The sequence below is a fragment of the Arachis stenosperma genome, chromosome 7, assembly GCF_014773155.1.
Source record: "Arachis stenosperma cultivar V10309 chromosome 7, arast.V10309.gnm1.PFL2, whole genome shotgun sequence".
Lineage (NCBI taxonomy): Eukaryota > Viridiplantae > Streptophyta > Magnoliopsida > Fabales > Fabaceae > Arachis > Arachis stenosperma.
The window spans coordinates 1,233,485-1,251,242 of NC_080383.1; the positions used below are offsets into that span (position 1 = coordinate 1,233,485).

Genomic DNA, 17,758 nt, shown 5'->3' on the forward strand with positions numbered 1-17,758 from the left:
AGATAAATCAACTTGAAGTCAATCACAAATTCTAACCGAATTAAGACTGGGTTTGTTTACAGAGATAGGACACTGAGATAGGGACATAGAGATACAAAATCGTGTTTGACAAAAGAGACATGGACAGAGACAATGTGTCCAGAGACACTGAATTATTGTATTTTGTGTCCATCAGTCCATCCTGACAGGAAGAACACGGAGACACTAATAAGGGACACAACTTATTTTTTATTTTTCTTTTATTATTCTTGTTAATTTTTCATAATTATTTTTTATTATTATATTTTTCATCTCAAATTTTTTTGAATGAAAAAAATAAAAATAAATTGGATTTTCATAATTTGTTATAGTTTATCACCATACAAAACCACAAAATTTTGTATCTCTGTTCATCAGTGTCTTGTACTGTCCTATTCTCAGTGTCTTGTCCCGTTTTGTTCTAAAAAACAAACGCAGCCTAAAGAATTGCTTGAAAGAAAATCAATAAAAATAACAATAACACTATTAAATATTGATGTCAACTTTTTAAAATATAAGAAAAGGGTCATGCCCTACATCATCAATAATCTCTAACCAACTAAGAAGAAGGAATAAAAAATGTTCAATAATGAAAGGAATTCAGATGGGTGAGGTCTTGCTTGGTCCATTAAATGTGGTGCAAAATGCAAATTACTACATATAAGGTTAACAAATGCAATGATTTTAAAATTGGGGGATCCAACGTTCTGGAACAGGACCAAACTTTGAGACTTTTGGCTCTCATTCTTTTTCAAAATCTAACGCACACTGGGATATATACATACTCTATCATTATAATTTATATGCCTTTAATTTATTGCCGTCAAGTAAATAGGACCCATCACCATTCTCTTTATTATTATTATTATTATTATTATTATTATTATTATTATTACAGAATAAATTTCTATTTTTACCGATTAAAACACTAATAATTATAATAATATTTATAAAAGATAAATTCCATCTGATAAATCTACTTAAATATTAAAAATGATTATTTACTTTCCAATGGAATTGAGGATTTCTCGCCAACTTTAGTTTCACCTTTCACTTTTTTTCACCAAACATATTCACATTGTTCCTGTAAAACAATCAACTATCTAATTGCATAAATAAGTACCAACCATGCAAACTGATTAAGTTCTTAGTCAAAAGAGATCGCCAAACATTGCTACTTTCTTAGTTGTCTTTAATTTAATATCTCCATATCTGTTAGTTTCATATTAGGGGTAACCTATTTTGATATATATAGTATGTAAAATGTAATTGATATTTGTGTTGCATCATATCAAATCAACAATCTCCTTCAAGTGTGTTATATAAGCATCAAACCTCATTTATTCAAAACTCTTGTTCATAAGGATATAAGGATGTCATGAAACCACTCATCCCAAAAGCTTAAGCTGATGGGAGAAGGTAACATTAATGGTTATATCTCTAACACTCCCCTTGCATAGGCGCTCTGATACATGTCATGAAACCACTCATCCCAAAAGCTTAAGCTGATGGGAGAAGGTAATATTAATGGTTATATCTCTAACACTAGGGGTATATATAAAAAAATCAAAAGGTGGTTAATTAGCTAAAAAATTATAATCGTATTTTAGTTAACCAATTTAATAAAATAATTTTAAAAGTTATATTCATATTTTTTAAAATTGGTTAATCAAAATCAATTTAAAAAACTGATTTTTAATCGATTAACCAAAATCAAAACTAAACTTTTAAAAATTTAAATTTTATTTTTTTAGATTAAAAATTCAATTAAAAAGTTTTTTTTGTCGTCTAAAATTGATTTTTGGACAAAAAATGGTTTTATTTTTTCAAAAACTAATTTTTCTATTTAAAAACAAGTTTTTTTTCAAAATCAATTTTTATTTTTATAACCGGTTAATAACTAATTTTATTATATAAAATTAATTTAATTAATTAATTAAAATTAAATTTTTAGTTAATAAAAGAATAAATTTAATTTTTAAATTAACCAAACCATATACCATCCTATAAAAATATATTGTCATCTCCATCACTAATTCTCTGCTAAGTGAATTATTATATGATGTTTGAGTATGATTGTGAATTAAGGACATTATTAATTTATTAAGTATATAACCTATAATAAAAATATTTGTGTATTATTAACTAATTGGTTGCTACAGTAAACAAGATTCGAAACTCTTATATTTATTTAAGTGGATGAGTGAGCTCAACATTCGACTAACCAAATTAGTTAAATATAACGAGTTTTATTGGTAGCTATCAAGCATGCATAACATGCATGGCAGAAACTCACCTGCAGTCGACGACTACAGGTGAAGTTACTTCTGGATGGCTAACACGTGTTACTATATGGTTTAAAAAAAATCAGTTTATTTTATATAAATGATTTATTTAAAAAAACCGGTTTGAATTGGACAAAGCAGTTACTTTTATTCTCTTCTTCTTTCTTTTGCAGGTAAAATTCGTTCTCTTTCAATCCCTTTTTCAGAACTAATATGAAACTTTCAATTAGGTATGTTCCTTTTATTTATATTTCTTAATCAAATTTATTATTTCAAATGTATTTCTTAATTTATGTTTTTATTCATTCCTCTGTGAATGATGAAAATTATTTAATAAATACGTATATATTTATGTCATCACACAATTTTGATGTTCACGATCATAAATGCCAAGATAATTCATGGCAATTTCATGTGATGGAAGATAAAAATGTAATTATGGTATAACTTAGACTAGTTGATAGCATGAGCATTGTTAAAATTTTGGCATGATCTCTTTCATATTTGTTATATGTCTCTTTAGTTGGTGATGTTATAGTTTATTGTGATGATATGATGGTAGTTTAATTGTATTAGTTAGGTCCTTTTTATTTGGTTGAATTTTTTCTATGGCTATCCTATTCTTGATGGCAATGTCAAAATAAATATTTTCATTAGTTGTTTTTTTTCTCTATTTTTGAATCAATTTTATTTTGAAAAAATTTATTAAAAATTTTTGTTGTAGACAAAATTAATAATATTATGTTCAATTATTTAAGGAGACCAAATTAATATTTTGATTAGATACTTTTGTTTTATTGAAAATAAATTCTAATTTCATTAAAAAATAAATTCTAGTTGATAAGTAAAAACACAAAAACGTGCATGACAGTGAAATCATAATTTCTAGACAAGTAAATTATAGTCTTATTATCTTAAAAAAATAATTTATTTATAGAATAATATTGAAAAATCAACAATAATTTGCATGAAAATAGTTTATTAGTAAAATAAAAGTTAATTGATTGATTACCATAAAATTTAATTTAACGATAAATTTGCAATTGAACATATTTTTACAGCTTAATTTAAAATCTGTTTATAGCTTAATTTAAAAGCAACTGAAAATGTAAGTTATGGGAAACAAAACAAAACTCATCAAGAAAATAGAAACAGAGACACAAAAAAGGACAGATGATATCATTTATGCCATTCCTATAAAAAAATCGTAAATTTTGTTTCTTTTTCAAAATACTAAATTTTACTTTTTCAAACAATTTGTATACATATATTTGACAAAAATTAAATAAAAAAAGTTTCAGATAAATTTAAAAAAAAATTGGTCAATATGAATGAAGAAAAAGAACATATCAAATTCATCTGTTAGGAATTTAGGAATAACACGCAGAAAGAATTTAAATTATTTTAAAAGTAGTTATTTAATCTATTCAAACCCGTTTTTTTAAATAAACCATTTATATAAAATAAATCGATTTTTTTTAAATCATACAGTAATACGTGTCAACGATCTAAAAGCAACTTCACCTTGCAGTCGACTGCAGGTGAGTTTCCACCAACATGCATACATTAACTTGTATCTTCTTTGCATTTTGGTAGCAACAAGTTTTGAAATCACAAGCTTAGCCCGTTTGGTCATTGAGGCCGGATTCTGCCGTTTGGTCCAACTATTCATGGGTCCTACATAGACCATGCCACGTCGGATACCGTTACGGCACCGTAACGGAGACACCAACGTTTATTTTTAAATCTCTAACTAAGGTTTTGTTTTTCATCCGTTGTTTTTTTGAATCTCTCTCTCTCTCTTCTCTGATGACTCTGTTTTTCTTCATTTTATTTTTCTCTCTAAACTAAAAAAAGACGCTCACTGCATTAAATTCCAAAGCCACTGCAAAAATTTTGAATGAATGCTTCATTGATTCCACTTTTTCATTCACAAAACGCACGAGAACTATTCTGCCTTAGATCAGATCTGCTTCCATTGCACCAACCTCTTTCAGCTTCAGCTTCTTCATCATTCATCACTTTCCCAGGTAGTTAAATTCTTTTCTTTTTCTCTTCATTTTTTAGAACATCAACTACCATGTTACACTCTATAAACATGAAGGATCGAAACACTTCTCTGATTAGTTTCTATTGATTCTGCAGAATGCGGCAGGAGACTCCATGTAAAAGAGGTTTGAAGGGTAGCATCAACAACAACAATGAAGATGAGATCATCAATGATCATGAATTAGCTCAGAGGAAAGCAGAGGAAGCTGGTATTGTATCAATTAATCTACATTTATTTATTATATAAACAAAAATTATTGAGTTGATTATGTTGCAAAGAATGGTGGGGTGCGTGGCACTGCATTATTCCCTCACCACTGGCAGCACCAGGCCACCGCCATCAATGGTGGCGTGGGTGGTGGTGGGTCTGTGGTCCTCTCTATGAATTTATCAACTTTTGAATTGGGAGAATTATTATGGTAGCATTATTATCTCTTTTAAGTTTGTGGGTCATTATTATTATTATCTCTTACTAGTTTAGTTGTATTTAATTTGTAACCTAATGTTTATATACGCTAATTATGTTGAGTATTAAATAGTAGCATAAAGGTAAAAAAATGCTATACTATTCTATATACTATAATCTTTTACTTTAAGCTTTGTCTACTCTTTAGTAGCAATTGAAGTCAATAAAATAGGTAGTCAAAGCAAAAGCATAACAATGAAATCATTAATGTTCTCTTTAAAGAGTAGATGCGTTTATTATTCTTTCGTTTTATAATGTTATATAGCTTTTCTGGTGTCTATAATGTTATATAACTTAACATTCAATTTAGACTATAGAGATACATAAATAATGTTACATGTATACTAAAATTAGCCATCAATGTCAGTTATTAGTATAAAATATATGTTAGAATATAAATATATATTAAAAATAAATTAAATCATATATGTATTTATACACAAATACATTGATGACTGATTTTAGTGGGTGATTTTAATATACAAAAATAGTATTTTTGTAAAAAAATTATGGAAATTTTTTCAAACGTAAATTTTTAGTATTTTTGGTTATTATTTAATTAGTATAAACATTAAATTATTGCAAACTATATTAATTTATATGTCTAAAATTCTAGTAAATATAAGTGCAAATTATATACTTTTTATGTATAAAATATCTGTAAATATGAGTATAAATTATTATTGGCTAAGTGCGGGTCAAAAATAATAATATTTGCTGATCATGTAGTATTTTTTAGTAAGAAAAAAGGACTAGAGTGAAATAATTTTTTTGAAAAGAGATTAAAATGGAAATAACAAAAATTGCATTATTTTCCCGCCATGTTGATCTGTTGAAGCTTCAAGGAGGTATCAAGCAGCAGAATGGCTTCGCCAAATGGACAGTGGCGCGTGGGCATCACTCTCCAAAGAACCCTCCGAGGAAGAGTTCTGCCTCTCACTTCGCAACGGTCTCATTCTCTGCAACGTCCTCAACAAGGTCAACCCCGGCGCCGTCCTCAAGGTAATTAACTAACTAACTAACTAACCGTTACATTCAGTTATAGTTTGTTACAAAAGCCGTTACTTCAGAATATAATAGTGAATCATATAGAGATTAATCAAAAATCACCTAATTGCATTGGGAAAAAGGTGGTGGAGAATCCCACCCCTGCTGTTCAATCTGCAGAGGGAGCTGCACAATCTGCAATTCAGTACTTTGAGAATATGAGGAACTTTCTGGAAGCTGTTAAGGACATGCAGCTTTTGACATTCGAAGCTTCAGATTTGGAAAAGGTTGGAACCTGGAGCTTGGAACTTGTAATTGACTTTGATTTTATGTTAATGAGGTTTAATTTTTTTCAATGTGTGATATATTTTCAGGGAGGTTCATCAAGCAAAGTTGTGGACTGCATTCTGTGTTTGAAAGGGTACTATGAATGGAAGCTTTCAGGTGGAGTTGGGGTGTGGAGGTATGGAGGAACTGTGAGGATCACTTCCTTTCCGAAAGGTTCTTCGCCTTCCGACGTGGCGAGCAGTGAAAGTGCTGATGAGTCACTGGATGAGTCTGAGTTGTCACAATACGAACAGATGCTAGAGTTTCTTCGTCTATCCGAAGATGTTGCTGTCGAAGAAACCAAAACTGCTGATGCCTTGGCCTTCTTGTTTGATCAATTTGGACTGAAGCTTCTCCTGGCATACCTTAGAGAGACAGACGGGGTTGAAGATCTTCCATTGAATGCAATGGTGGGTAAGATCCTTTCCAAATGTGTTTGTATTCATGTACCCTAGCTCTATTCTAGTTTACATGTAAAAAAATTGTTGCATAATTTATATGTTGAGTACTTAGCTATTTTCTAAAGTGGAAAATTTGGGATAGGCTAATGTAATGTGTGTTAATATGTTTGTTACTTGTTAGGAAATTTTTTTCCCTAAATCAAGATTTTGCATAAAGAATTATCTGTTCATCCAATATTATTCCTGAATTGTGATATCTGATATACATGATCAAAATATGTAGGTAATTGATACTTTGCTCAGAAAATTAGCCAAGGATTTCTCTGCAATGCTTGTTTCTCAAGGCAAACAGGTATGCCAATTTTTTTTTCTACTAATCTTTTGATTATAATAAGCACCTTCATTTTTTTTTTCAATTATTAGAACTGCCATTGATTTGGATTTTTGTTTTCCTAGCTGCATAAAGTAATCTAAAATAGAATTCTGAACATTGTTCTGCAGCTTGGAGTTCTGCTGAAGAGAATACTGAAAAGCGATGTTGGTTGCATCACTAAGAGAGATTTTATAGAAGCTATCACATTATATCTTAATCAAAGAAGTAGTTTGGCATCAGATGATTTGTCGAAATTCTGCATCTGTGGCGGAAAGCGTGATAATACAACTCATAATAACAATCATTGTTCAAAACATTTGGAAATAATTGATGCTCAGCAGAAACAACTTGAGGTATAAAATTTAGCACTAACTGTTGTCAATGTTCTGCTTTAGATCCACTATCATGTAGCACCATACACCCTAAATGGTTTTACTCTTTCTTCAGAGGATGAAATACTTATTTGATGAGCTAAAGATGGAGGTCAAACAAATTCAATCTGAGTGGGAGAAAGAACTGAGTAGGCTAGGTAAAGATCTATCTGTACATGGTTTTCCATTGGAAAATTTTCTCCACCTAAGTAGAATCTTTTAGTATATTATTCTTTCATAACAATAGGTTAATTTTCTTTGTGTAATTATCAGAGAATCATATCAAGAGTCTTGAAGTGACTTCCACATCCTACCACAAAGTTTTGGAGGAGAACCGCATTCTATATAATCAAGTACAAGACCTCAAAGGTACATGGAGTTACCAAAACTTCTCAAGACTGAATTCTGAGAAGCTACTTATATGAAAATGTATAATGATGAGATATTCTATGTTACAGGAGCCATAAGGGTCTACTGTAGAGTGAAGCCTTTCTCGCCAGGACAGTCAAATGCGCAATCTACAGTAGACTATATAGGAGAAGATGGAAACATAATGATAGTAAATCCTCAAAAGCAAGGGAAAGAAGCTAGAAAGGTGTTTTCATTCAATAAGGTGTTTCCAACAAATGTCACACAAGGTAGTTCAATTTTTAACAAGTAGTGAAATCTATAGGACTAGTACACACTTTGTTAAATATTCAATGCATCATGACTAGACATTTTGTAATTTCATTCCAAATAAATTGTAGTTTGTTATACATTACTTCCTATTTGAAGATTATTATAATGATTTCTTCTTTTTCGTGCACAGAACAAATTTACGCAGACACTCAACCACTCGTCAGGTCCGTTTTAGATGGCTACAATGTTTGCATTTTTGCATATGGACAGACCGGTTCAGGAAAGACCTATACAATGGTAATGCTAGATTCAAAACACCTTTGCTTTCATATACTAGTTGCAAATCATATGCTTTGTCATCTTTATTGTTGTCTCATTGTTTTTCATTTATATGCTTATGTCTAATGTCATTTTTTGCCTTTGTAGAGCGGCCCTGATCTGATGTCTGAAGAGACATGGGGTGTAAATTACAGGGCTTTGCGTGACTTGTTTCATATATCAAAGGAAAGGGCAGAAGCCATAAAATATGATGTTGGTGTCCAGATGATTGAAATATACAATGAGCAAGTTAGAGATTTATTAGTTAGTGATGGTTCTAATAGAAGATATCCTTCTTTCAAGCACATATTTTCTTTATTTATATATCTTAATCCTTAAAGCAAATCCTTTAGTTTTGGCAATGATGTCCTTAACAAATATATACATTAGATATACGAAACAATTCTCAATTGAATGGACTTAATGTGCCAGATGCAAGTTTAGTTCCAGTTAGTTGTACTCAAGATGTTCTTGATTTGATGAGAATTGGTCAGAAGAACCGTGCTGTAGGCGCTACAGCTCTAAATGAGCGAAGCAGCCGTTCTCACAGGTAAAACTTCTTCCTCATTGAATATAGAGATGACTAGTCTAACCATAAAAAATACTAAACAAAATTCTTTACCATCCTATTGCAGTGTGTTGACAGTCCATGTTAGAGGGAAGGATCTAGTTTCAAACTCCATTCTCAAGGGTTGTCTCCATCTTGTGGATTTGGCTGGAAGCGAGAGAGTGGACAAATCTGAGGCTGTTGGTGAAAGACTAAAGGAGGCACAGCATATAAACAAATCTCTTTCTGCACTTGGAGATGTTATCTCTGCTTTGGCACAGAAGAGTCCACATATTCCTTACAGAAATAGCAAGCTCACACAAGTGTTACAAGACTCTTTAGGTAATCAGCATAATCACAAAGAACTCTTTTACCCTTTATCTTTAGTATATATTGTTTTTTCATGTAATTTGACCTGTACTTATCTTTTGCATTTGTTATTTGTTTTTCTACATAAATAGGTGGGCATGCAAAAACTTTGATGTTTGTTCATATAAATCCTGAAGTCAATGCTCTTGGGGAAACAATTAGCACACTAAAATTTGCTGAGAGGGTTGCTTGCATTGAACTTGGGGCTGCTCAATCTAATAAAGAAACTGGTGAAATCCGAGAGCTAAAGGATGAGGTTCGGAATTTGATCATTATAATGTGCAATTTCAAATTTTACTTACTGAATGTAATATAATGATAGGAACATTTTCAGATATCAAATATCAAATTAGCATTGGCGAGGAAGGAAACTGAACTTGAACAATGGAAAACCGGGAATACTAGAAATGCCATCGAATCTCAGAAACCAAGGGCTGTTTCGCCATATCGTTTGCCTAAAAATGTTACCAGTGGCAGTATTAAGTCTGATAATAGTCAAAGATCCCTGGATGATAGAAGTTCTGAGGTTCTTGAATATTCACATATAATCATATTTTATGATATATTTGGCAATTCTGATGCAATGTAGTGTTAATATACTTGTATATTCCCTCCCTAAATCTCAAATTCTTTTTTTTTTTTTCAGGCTAAAATTAGTTCTTCGGGTAAGCAAACAAGATCAAGACTCCCCTCAACATTTATGGACAAGGATTCCATCCCAAAATCATTTCTTCTAACTGAAGAAAAGCTAGTAAGCTCATCAGGGAGGGGTCGATCGCCATCGCCTCCAATCAGGAGATCAATATCCACTGATAGAGGCTCTGTCATTAAAAGCAAGGTCAAAAGTGACACACCAGAAAACCAACCAATACTAAAGAATCAATTTCCAGCTAGAGTAAACAAGTCTCTTGCTATAATGCAAATGGCCCAATCTATAGACAATAACTCAAAGGCGTATGTGAATTCGCAAGAGACATCCAAACAAGACAGCAACATTTCTGAAACACTTGCTAACCTTCAAAAGATCAGCTCCAGGAAAGTTCATCAAGAACAGGAAGAAGAACAATTCAAGCAAGTATTTAGTGCATCAAAACAAAGTGTTACCAAGAAAAGCAAGGCTGATAGTAAGGCTAAGGCCAAGCAGCATCATCAACAAATACCCTTTAGGATTCAAAAATCTGATATGGAAACTGCTGGTGAAATAACTGCTGTTGCGCCTCGAAAAATCGATTATTTTGAGCCAGAAAATGATCTCAGGTTCATGGACTCTGCAGTCCATGGTACTTTGAATCCGAAAAATACTCGACAGAACATGTCAAAGAATTGGCAAAACATAGGATCAAGGTATGAACAAAGGAATTATTGTAAAATTTGCTTGCAAATTATGATATTCGTAGCTCTATTAATAACATAACCGAACATTTTTTGTGATATGCAGAGGAATGGTGCAAGCAGCTGAGCCTTTATTGACTAGCAAAGTTGAGAACAAACTTATAAATGGTTCCGGTCGCAGCAATACCACAATGCATGAATTTAGAAGGAGCAGATCTACACCCCGTGGAAAGTTTTTTGTTTCATCTTGAGGAATTCATGTTTGGAAAATGATTTTTTTTCTTTTTTATATTATTTATTTTTTGTACAGTTACTGGTATTGATGTGCATGTTGTGGTGCCGGCTCATGTACTTGTGTAGAGGCTGAGTTCTTGAGGTCAGTTTTGTGAGACCTCTCTTCATTTTTTTTCAACTTTGTAACTTGAATTATGTATTTTAATGAAACCAGAAGGTGTCGTTGTTTATGCAGTACATAACTTTTCTGAGAAGTTGATTGCATTATTATATTAAGGTTGGTTGTGTTCATGAATCTCATGAATTGGGGGCTTTGAGATGTTGATTTCTAGTATGATGATATGTTAATTATTAATCTATTATTGCTTCTCTAATAACATAAGTTCACTGCCATATTTTAAATATATAATGATATTTATAGCATATGGTCTGTTTTAACTTCCTATTATTTTACTATACTATTTTTTACGAAATGTATTACATAAATAATGGAACGATTTTCCTATAGCATCCTATTTTAAAGAAGTTCATAAGCAGAATCTTAAACAGCATCCTTCTTGTTAGTTTCCAAAATGAATGAGACATTTACTATAATAAGGTTGGAAAAATAATGCAAGAGAGTGGGACAAAAACTTGTTTTTTCATCTTCAAACTTGAGAGAAAATTGACCTATTAATAGGGAAGAAAAGGATAAAGATTAGTTCATTGACACCTCATTGACAACCTCAGCATAGATTGCTATTGTTTTTTCACATTGCAATTCGTTAAGCCTTGATTTTCTTTCATGCATGTTTATCATATCAAAATTGTAACTCCTCTGCAATTCTTCTAACATCCTTGGTACATTTCCTAATTCCAAGCCAAGGTTTTAACATTCAATCATTATATTAGCAAGAGATTTTGTTTTCTCCATTTCCCATGGTGTAACAAAACATCTCTTTTCCTTAAATAATTGGCAAAGCATGAAGCTTTTCCAATTTGGGAATTACAATAGGTGAAAGAAAGATGATGATTTTCATTGTAACTAGGCTTCATACCTAGTTCTACCAATTGTAATTCTCTTCAACAAAACAACCATTAAAGGGCCAAAGAAGGATCAAGTATCAATCCTATATGCAATGGCGAATTCTCTTATAGGAGCAGTGCCAATATCCATTCCTGATCGCCGGTCGAGGAGGACTGGTCTGCCGAACAAGGATGAGGTGGCGAAAAGAGAGGCTGCAAGGAAAGATGCCCTTCAGAATTATGTCACATTTGTGTATCATACAAACTTAGCAGATTCTTATCGTAGTGTTGTTGTGACATGGTGCAAGAGTCCCACAGAACATTCCCTTTCTATGAGCCTTGAAGAGCCCTCTGCTTCTTCCTCTGTTTCAACCAAGTTCACCTGCAAGATTGATTTCGAATCCGGCCATTCGTGGGGGAAAAAGGGCCTTAAGTCCTTTGAAATAGATAAGACAAGAATAGATGTCTTCTGGGATTTCCGGCACGCGAAATTCTCCAACAATCCACAGCCTTGCTCGGGCTATTACGTTGCCTTGGTGCACAAGAAAGAGGTGGCTCTGTTGCTAGGAGATTTAGAAAAGGATGCTTATGAAAGAACCAAATCAACCCCATCACCTGAAAAGGCTACCTTGTTGTGCAAGAAAGAAAATGTGTCTGGAAAGAAGATGTTTTGCACCAAGGCAATGTTACAAGACGGCGAAGAGGAACATGATATCGTCATTGAGACCTCGCTATCCGGGCCGGATGATCCGGAAATGTGGATCACCATAGATGGCATGTTGACAAGTAGGATCATGAACCTCAATTGGAGGTTTAGAGGGAATGAAATTCTCATGGTGAATAACTTGCCAGTTCATATGTTTTGGGATGTTCATGATTGGTTATTCAATGAGATTGGTCCATCAGGGCGTGGTGTGTTTATCTTTAAGCCTGGATCATTGAATCCTTGTAGCTCAGAAAAATCTGAAATAGCAGGGGAGACTCCATCTCTCATAGGTTTTTGCCATTTCTTGTATGCTTGGAGAACTCAGAACTAGTTCAGATTAAGATTCTCCAATCTTGTAATACCAAATTTCACTAGCATTATTCTCTCTATTCACCTACCATAATCTTTTTTCTTTTCTTCTTGTTTTCAACTGCTATAATCAGATAACAACCAAAACACAACATTGTTAAAATATTAGCATTCTTTTTATCTTTAACATGATTTTACATAATTATGTTAATGTTATTTCTACATCTAAATGTAAGTATCAACATCCAATGAATATAGCATAGAATGAATAATGCAATATCTTTAGTTTTTTCAGATTTTCTATCCTTTTTCTCTTCTATTTTTGTGGAAGATATTTATCCTTTTGAAGGTAAAAAAAAAAAAAAAAAATTCTTCTTGCTTTTATCTTTAACAAATATGATTTTTCAAAATGTGGTTAATAAAATGTAAAACATTATTTGTACATTTAAATTAGACTTTATATTTTATAAAAAAAACTAAAAAGAACGACACCACTTTTTTTAGTTTCACTTTTTTCTGTCTTACCATCTAATCCTTTTTTCATTTTTTATCTTCTATGTTGTGTGGACTTGTGTTAGATATTTATATTTTTTAATGAAAAAATAACGTTTCTTTGATTTTTTTTTATTCCAAGAATAATATTTCTCTAAATAAATATACAAATAAGATATTTTTTATGTTATTTTTTGGTCTAAAGAAAAAGAAATTCCAAATTTCCAATACGCTAGCTGGGGATGCAGAAAATATGGGCCAACCCAAAGATCAAAGCCCAAATTCATTATGGCCCAAACTCAATTTTACAAAAAAAAAAACAGAACACAAAAAAAAAACGAAAGCGTGAAAATCAAACGAATCAAACACCTGTGATTAGCTAAAATTGAGGATTCGATGAACATGGCAACTTTCGCGGGAAACATCGGCTTCAAAATCTCGTGCCAGCTTCCATTTCGCGTTTTCTCAATTCGTCAGTGAGTTGTTTTTCTCATTCAGCTTCCAAAGTTTCCATTTTTTGACTTAAAAGAAAACAGTGAGGGAAACCAACACACAGAAAGTCTTAGTTTTTAAGTGTAATTAAGTTAGTCAGTTACAATTTTAGCTACCCAATCGATGGAATTGGATTCAAGTGAAGGAGTTTCTTCAATCTCTTTCTGAAAAAGATCAGTTTTTTTTTGTGTATAATGCATATATGAAGATTTTTTAGCTGGATTCTTATCATATATACTTATGTTTGCTTTGCACTTTTCCTTTTTGTGCGTTGAAACTTGAAAAATAGGACCCTTTGGAAGTGTCACATTGTGTGCTTGAAGAGCAGGGACTTTAATTCATCTGAAACTTCTCTGCCCGGGAAGAACTTGAAAAATTTTAGCTGTTCTAGCCATCCTGATGCAAGTGTGCCAAAGAATTTAAATGGGGGAAATGGTGTGCATGGAAGGGTTATGCGGAGCGAAAATTTTCGCAATCCGAATGAAATTCACCATAGCTTACCTGTTTATAACCTTGAAGATGGTAAACTTTCTAACATCTTTTAGTATGATATCACTCTAGGTCATGTTTTGGGGGAGTCACTACTCACTAGTGCTTCAATATGCAGGGTTAAACTTAATGTAAAAAGGAAAAAAAAAAACAAATGTTATGATTTTAATTTGTGAATTGTAGGTTGTGAACAAATGGAAGAGGCTGCGGAGGCTGTTGAAGAGTTATCAGTCCATCAAGCAGGAGACCTTTGTGAACAAGATTCAATGCAAATTGACAAATTTACCAATGATGCTGAGGAATCAGCTATTAAATTTCTTGCATCTAGGTTAGTTGTTCCCCATCCCCATTATTTTGTTCTGTATAATCAAATTTTATAAGTTGACAAAGAAAAGAACATAAGATTGAAATAAGTTTTATATTTATTCAGGTAAAATAATTACTTACTATGGAGATAGGGTGCAAATATATTTATATAAGATGCAGTTTTATGCTATTATTATTTTTAAAGCATGCTTGTCTCTCTGCTTCTCAGGGCACTCACAGCAGTCGAGTTGCGAAAGAAGTTGCTTGGGAAAAGATTCTCTCCTAATGTAGTGGAGGAAGTGATAAACAAGTTTCAGAGGAGGTGTGTTAAAAATAACTTTCCATTATAATGTTTGAAAGTCCTTTTTTCTCTTTTTATTCCATTTTTCTTGCCTCAGGAGGGAGAGAGGGTGCCTTTTTTCCCCTCAAAAAAAGAATATATTCTAGAATAATTTTATGTCCTAATTTTGATACACTTAATTTACCTAACAAATAAAGATTTTTGGTTTATGGTGACTGTTTTCTATTTCTTTCTTTGGTTCAGAGGATTGATCAATGATAGGCTGTATGCTGAGTCATTAGCTCAATCTAGATGGTCTTCATCAACTTGGGGGCCGAGGCGGATCAAACAAGTAAGCTAGTCTATACTGTAATTTTGTTCTTCCTAATACCTTTTGTTTGTTATGTGTAGCCTTAAGTAAAATCATGTTCCATACTGCTTTTTTCTCCTTTATCTATACTTGTGGAAATATTTAGGATGGTATGATGCTTGTGTAAGTGCTTGCCAGAATTTCTTTCATTTTAACTCTAGAATGAAGTATTAGGAGGAAAAATTGTAATGCATAGTGACCTCATCTTGCAAACTGAGCAGTGCACGATGCATCCACCTTTTCTCTTTTCGGAATTAACTGTTGAGAGTGCACATGTGAGAATAGATACTAGCATTGAAGGTCAAGGTTATAATTAATAATAATCATTTTATTCCCCAAGATATGTAATTTTCTGTGTCAAAATTTCAACTCATGTATTTAGTCTGCACTGAATTTTTTCTACACCTAAGAACTTTCTAATGAAATATTTATTCTATGCTTGATGCATATTATTGTGCTATTAATTTTCTCGGCAAATTGTTCAACTAACACGAAAGCTCTGATATGATATTTTCCATTTCTTTTGCAATTTATCTAGTATTGTTTTCACCTTTTACTTAGATACTTCATTGAAGTCTCATCAATTCAATTCATTCCATAGTTATTTAATTCCATTGTTTTTTTCATTCTTTCCCAATATGGCAAATGCGTTGAAGGTTTCATTCTTCACCCCTCATGATTTCTCTTAGATGCACCGAAACCGTGCATTCTTGAAGGTTCCTCACTGGGGGACAAAGACTAGCCAAAAGCACACATATTGCACAACACACTTATCCTTAAGGGCATTATTTTTGTGTAATGGAGTTGTGATTATTATGTCAGGTACTTTTCAAGAAGGGAGTAAGTCAAGCAGATGCTGAGAATGCAGTTGAAGTTGTTTTTAAGGGCAATGATTATGAGGAAGATCAGAAGCCAATTATTGGCTTGTCAAAGCAATCCATGGATCATCTTTATGCTCAGGCCTCAAAGCAATGGTCACGTGGTCAGAACATATCCATAGAGACAAGGAAGTCAAGGATCATAAGGTGGCTTCAATACCGTGGCTTCGGCTGGAATGTCATTAACTTCATATTGAAGAAACTAGAAAGACAAAAGCCGGATCCTCCATGGTGATCACACAAATGGGACATTATCCAAAACTCAGACCAATCTTAGAAATTCCACTGACAGTAGGGTCCAGAAGTGTTTGCTGAAATGCATACATAGTAATATGGTGGTAGGGATGGAGCCACCATTGACTCTCATAGTGCCATGGCAACAACAACAAAAAGTAGTCATTTCATAGCCCCTCATCAACTTGCTCAAAGACTTCACTTGTCTGAGTACATTGAAGCTGCTTGTTTTGACACTGAGGCTTGTGATAAAGCAGCAAATAAAAGCAGCACTAAGGAGAAGTGTTTGCTTTGTGGAGTCAATTCTCAAATGCATGCCCTATCATTATTGGAGCTGTGGTGTTGAAGTGATCTGGAATCATCTGCCACATGCTTGTTTCCATGGTTTGCTTAAAAAGATAAATTATCAAACATTGCTTTCAAATTACAGCTATATTCACTGCTAATTATATAATCACATCTGTTGAATTATTTACATAAGTGATGGAGACTTGCGACTTGGGAGGCCTAGTTGTATCATGACATGCAGTAATTTTTTTTTTTTTGTATTAATTTAAAAAGATTTTATTTTTGGGAGGGGGGTGTATCTTATATAGTTATATGTAGTGCCTAAACTAAAATGTTCTTGACACTATACCCAATAAAATAAAATAAAACACCTCTAAGGATGAAACTTGATCTTAAAAAGATAAATTGAATAAGTACTAATGCTGAAGTTTTTATGCTTGTAAATGATATACAGAGAAAAGGAAGGAAAAGGGGAATGAATATAATAGATTATGGGAAGATATTCAAGTGAATGTGAATGGATAAGCTTACATACAAAACTCCCTTTTCACTATTTGGGATTAATGAAAATGGAACAAAAACAATGTTGGTGAGAACAATTGTGACTCAATAATATGACAAAATCAAGCTCATATTTTCTCTGTCTGCCTTCTAATATAGAAGGCATTTACTATATGAAAGAACCTACACAATACATATCCCTTTTCTTAATTGTGGCAGAGACCATTTTGACCAAACATTATTTTTTAAAATGGCAAAGAATTTTGTGGAACCGTGCAAATGATGAGAAATTCCCTTGTTCACTTGTGTAATGTGTGTATATGCTGTTATCTTTCAATGTTACTAGCATAATGGTCCTGAATGCATTGTGATTACATGTGCAAATATGTGTATAGGATAAACAAACATAGAATCTCAGTTTGAAATATGTGCTTATGAGAGAGTTTCCAATCACTGGAATAAGTCTCTCTCAGACAGCACATGGAATACATGTGAAGCTTTGAAACCTGGGACCATGTCTGTGTCTGTCTGTATGGAAGGGATAGAGAGAAAAAAAAGAATGCAGTCAAGGAATCTTGTTAATTCAAACTTTATATATGGTTTCATTCAACTATTATTTTGTCCACATTGGTCATCACATGTAATAGTAACTATATACATATATTTCTTGAATAAGGTCTTAAGTGAGTCTTACAAACATGTTTGTGATT

At 32.5% G+C, this 17,758-nt stretch overlaps 2 protein-coding genes across 2 annotated transcripts; both read left to right on the forward strand.

Moving 5' to 3' along the window:
• The first annotated feature begins 4,126 nt into the window (after nt 1–4,126).
• On the forward strand, nt 4,127–10,925 carry LOC130941375 (kinesin-like protein KIN-14F). Its single transcript, XM_057869853.1, has 18 exons — nt 4,127–4,333; nt 4,449–4,561; nt 5,657–5,820; nt 5,949–6,092; nt 6,180–6,542; nt 6,817–6,885; nt 7,035–7,259; nt 7,354–7,435; nt 7,551–7,646; nt 7,736–7,915; nt 8,089–8,195; nt 8,325–8,503; nt 8,602–8,766; nt 8,852–9,105; nt 9,225–9,388; nt 9,467–9,658; nt 9,779–10,476; nt 10,571–10,925. The coding sequence occupies exons 2-18, from the start codon at nt 4,450–4,452 to the stop codon at nt 10,713–10,715; spliced, it is 3,339 nt and encodes a 1,112-aa protein (XP_057725836.1). The 5' UTR covers nt 4,127–4,333; nt 4,449; the 3' UTR covers nt 10,716–10,925.
• Nucleotides 10,926–13,560: 2,635 nt separating this feature from the next.
• On the forward strand, nt 13,561–16,782 carry LOC130941993 (uncharacterized). The gene is made up of 6 exons (XM_057870655.1): nt 13,561–13,686; nt 13,992–14,224; nt 14,375–14,519; nt 14,727–14,819; nt 15,042–15,129; nt 15,970–16,782. The coding sequence occupies exons 1-6, from the start codon at nt 13,607–13,609 to the stop codon at nt 16,258–16,260; spliced, it is 930 nt and encodes a 309-aa protein (XP_057726638.1). The 5' UTR covers nt 13,561–13,606; the 3' UTR covers nt 16,261–16,782.
• The last annotated feature ends 976 nt before the right edge of the window (nt 16,783–17,758 follow it).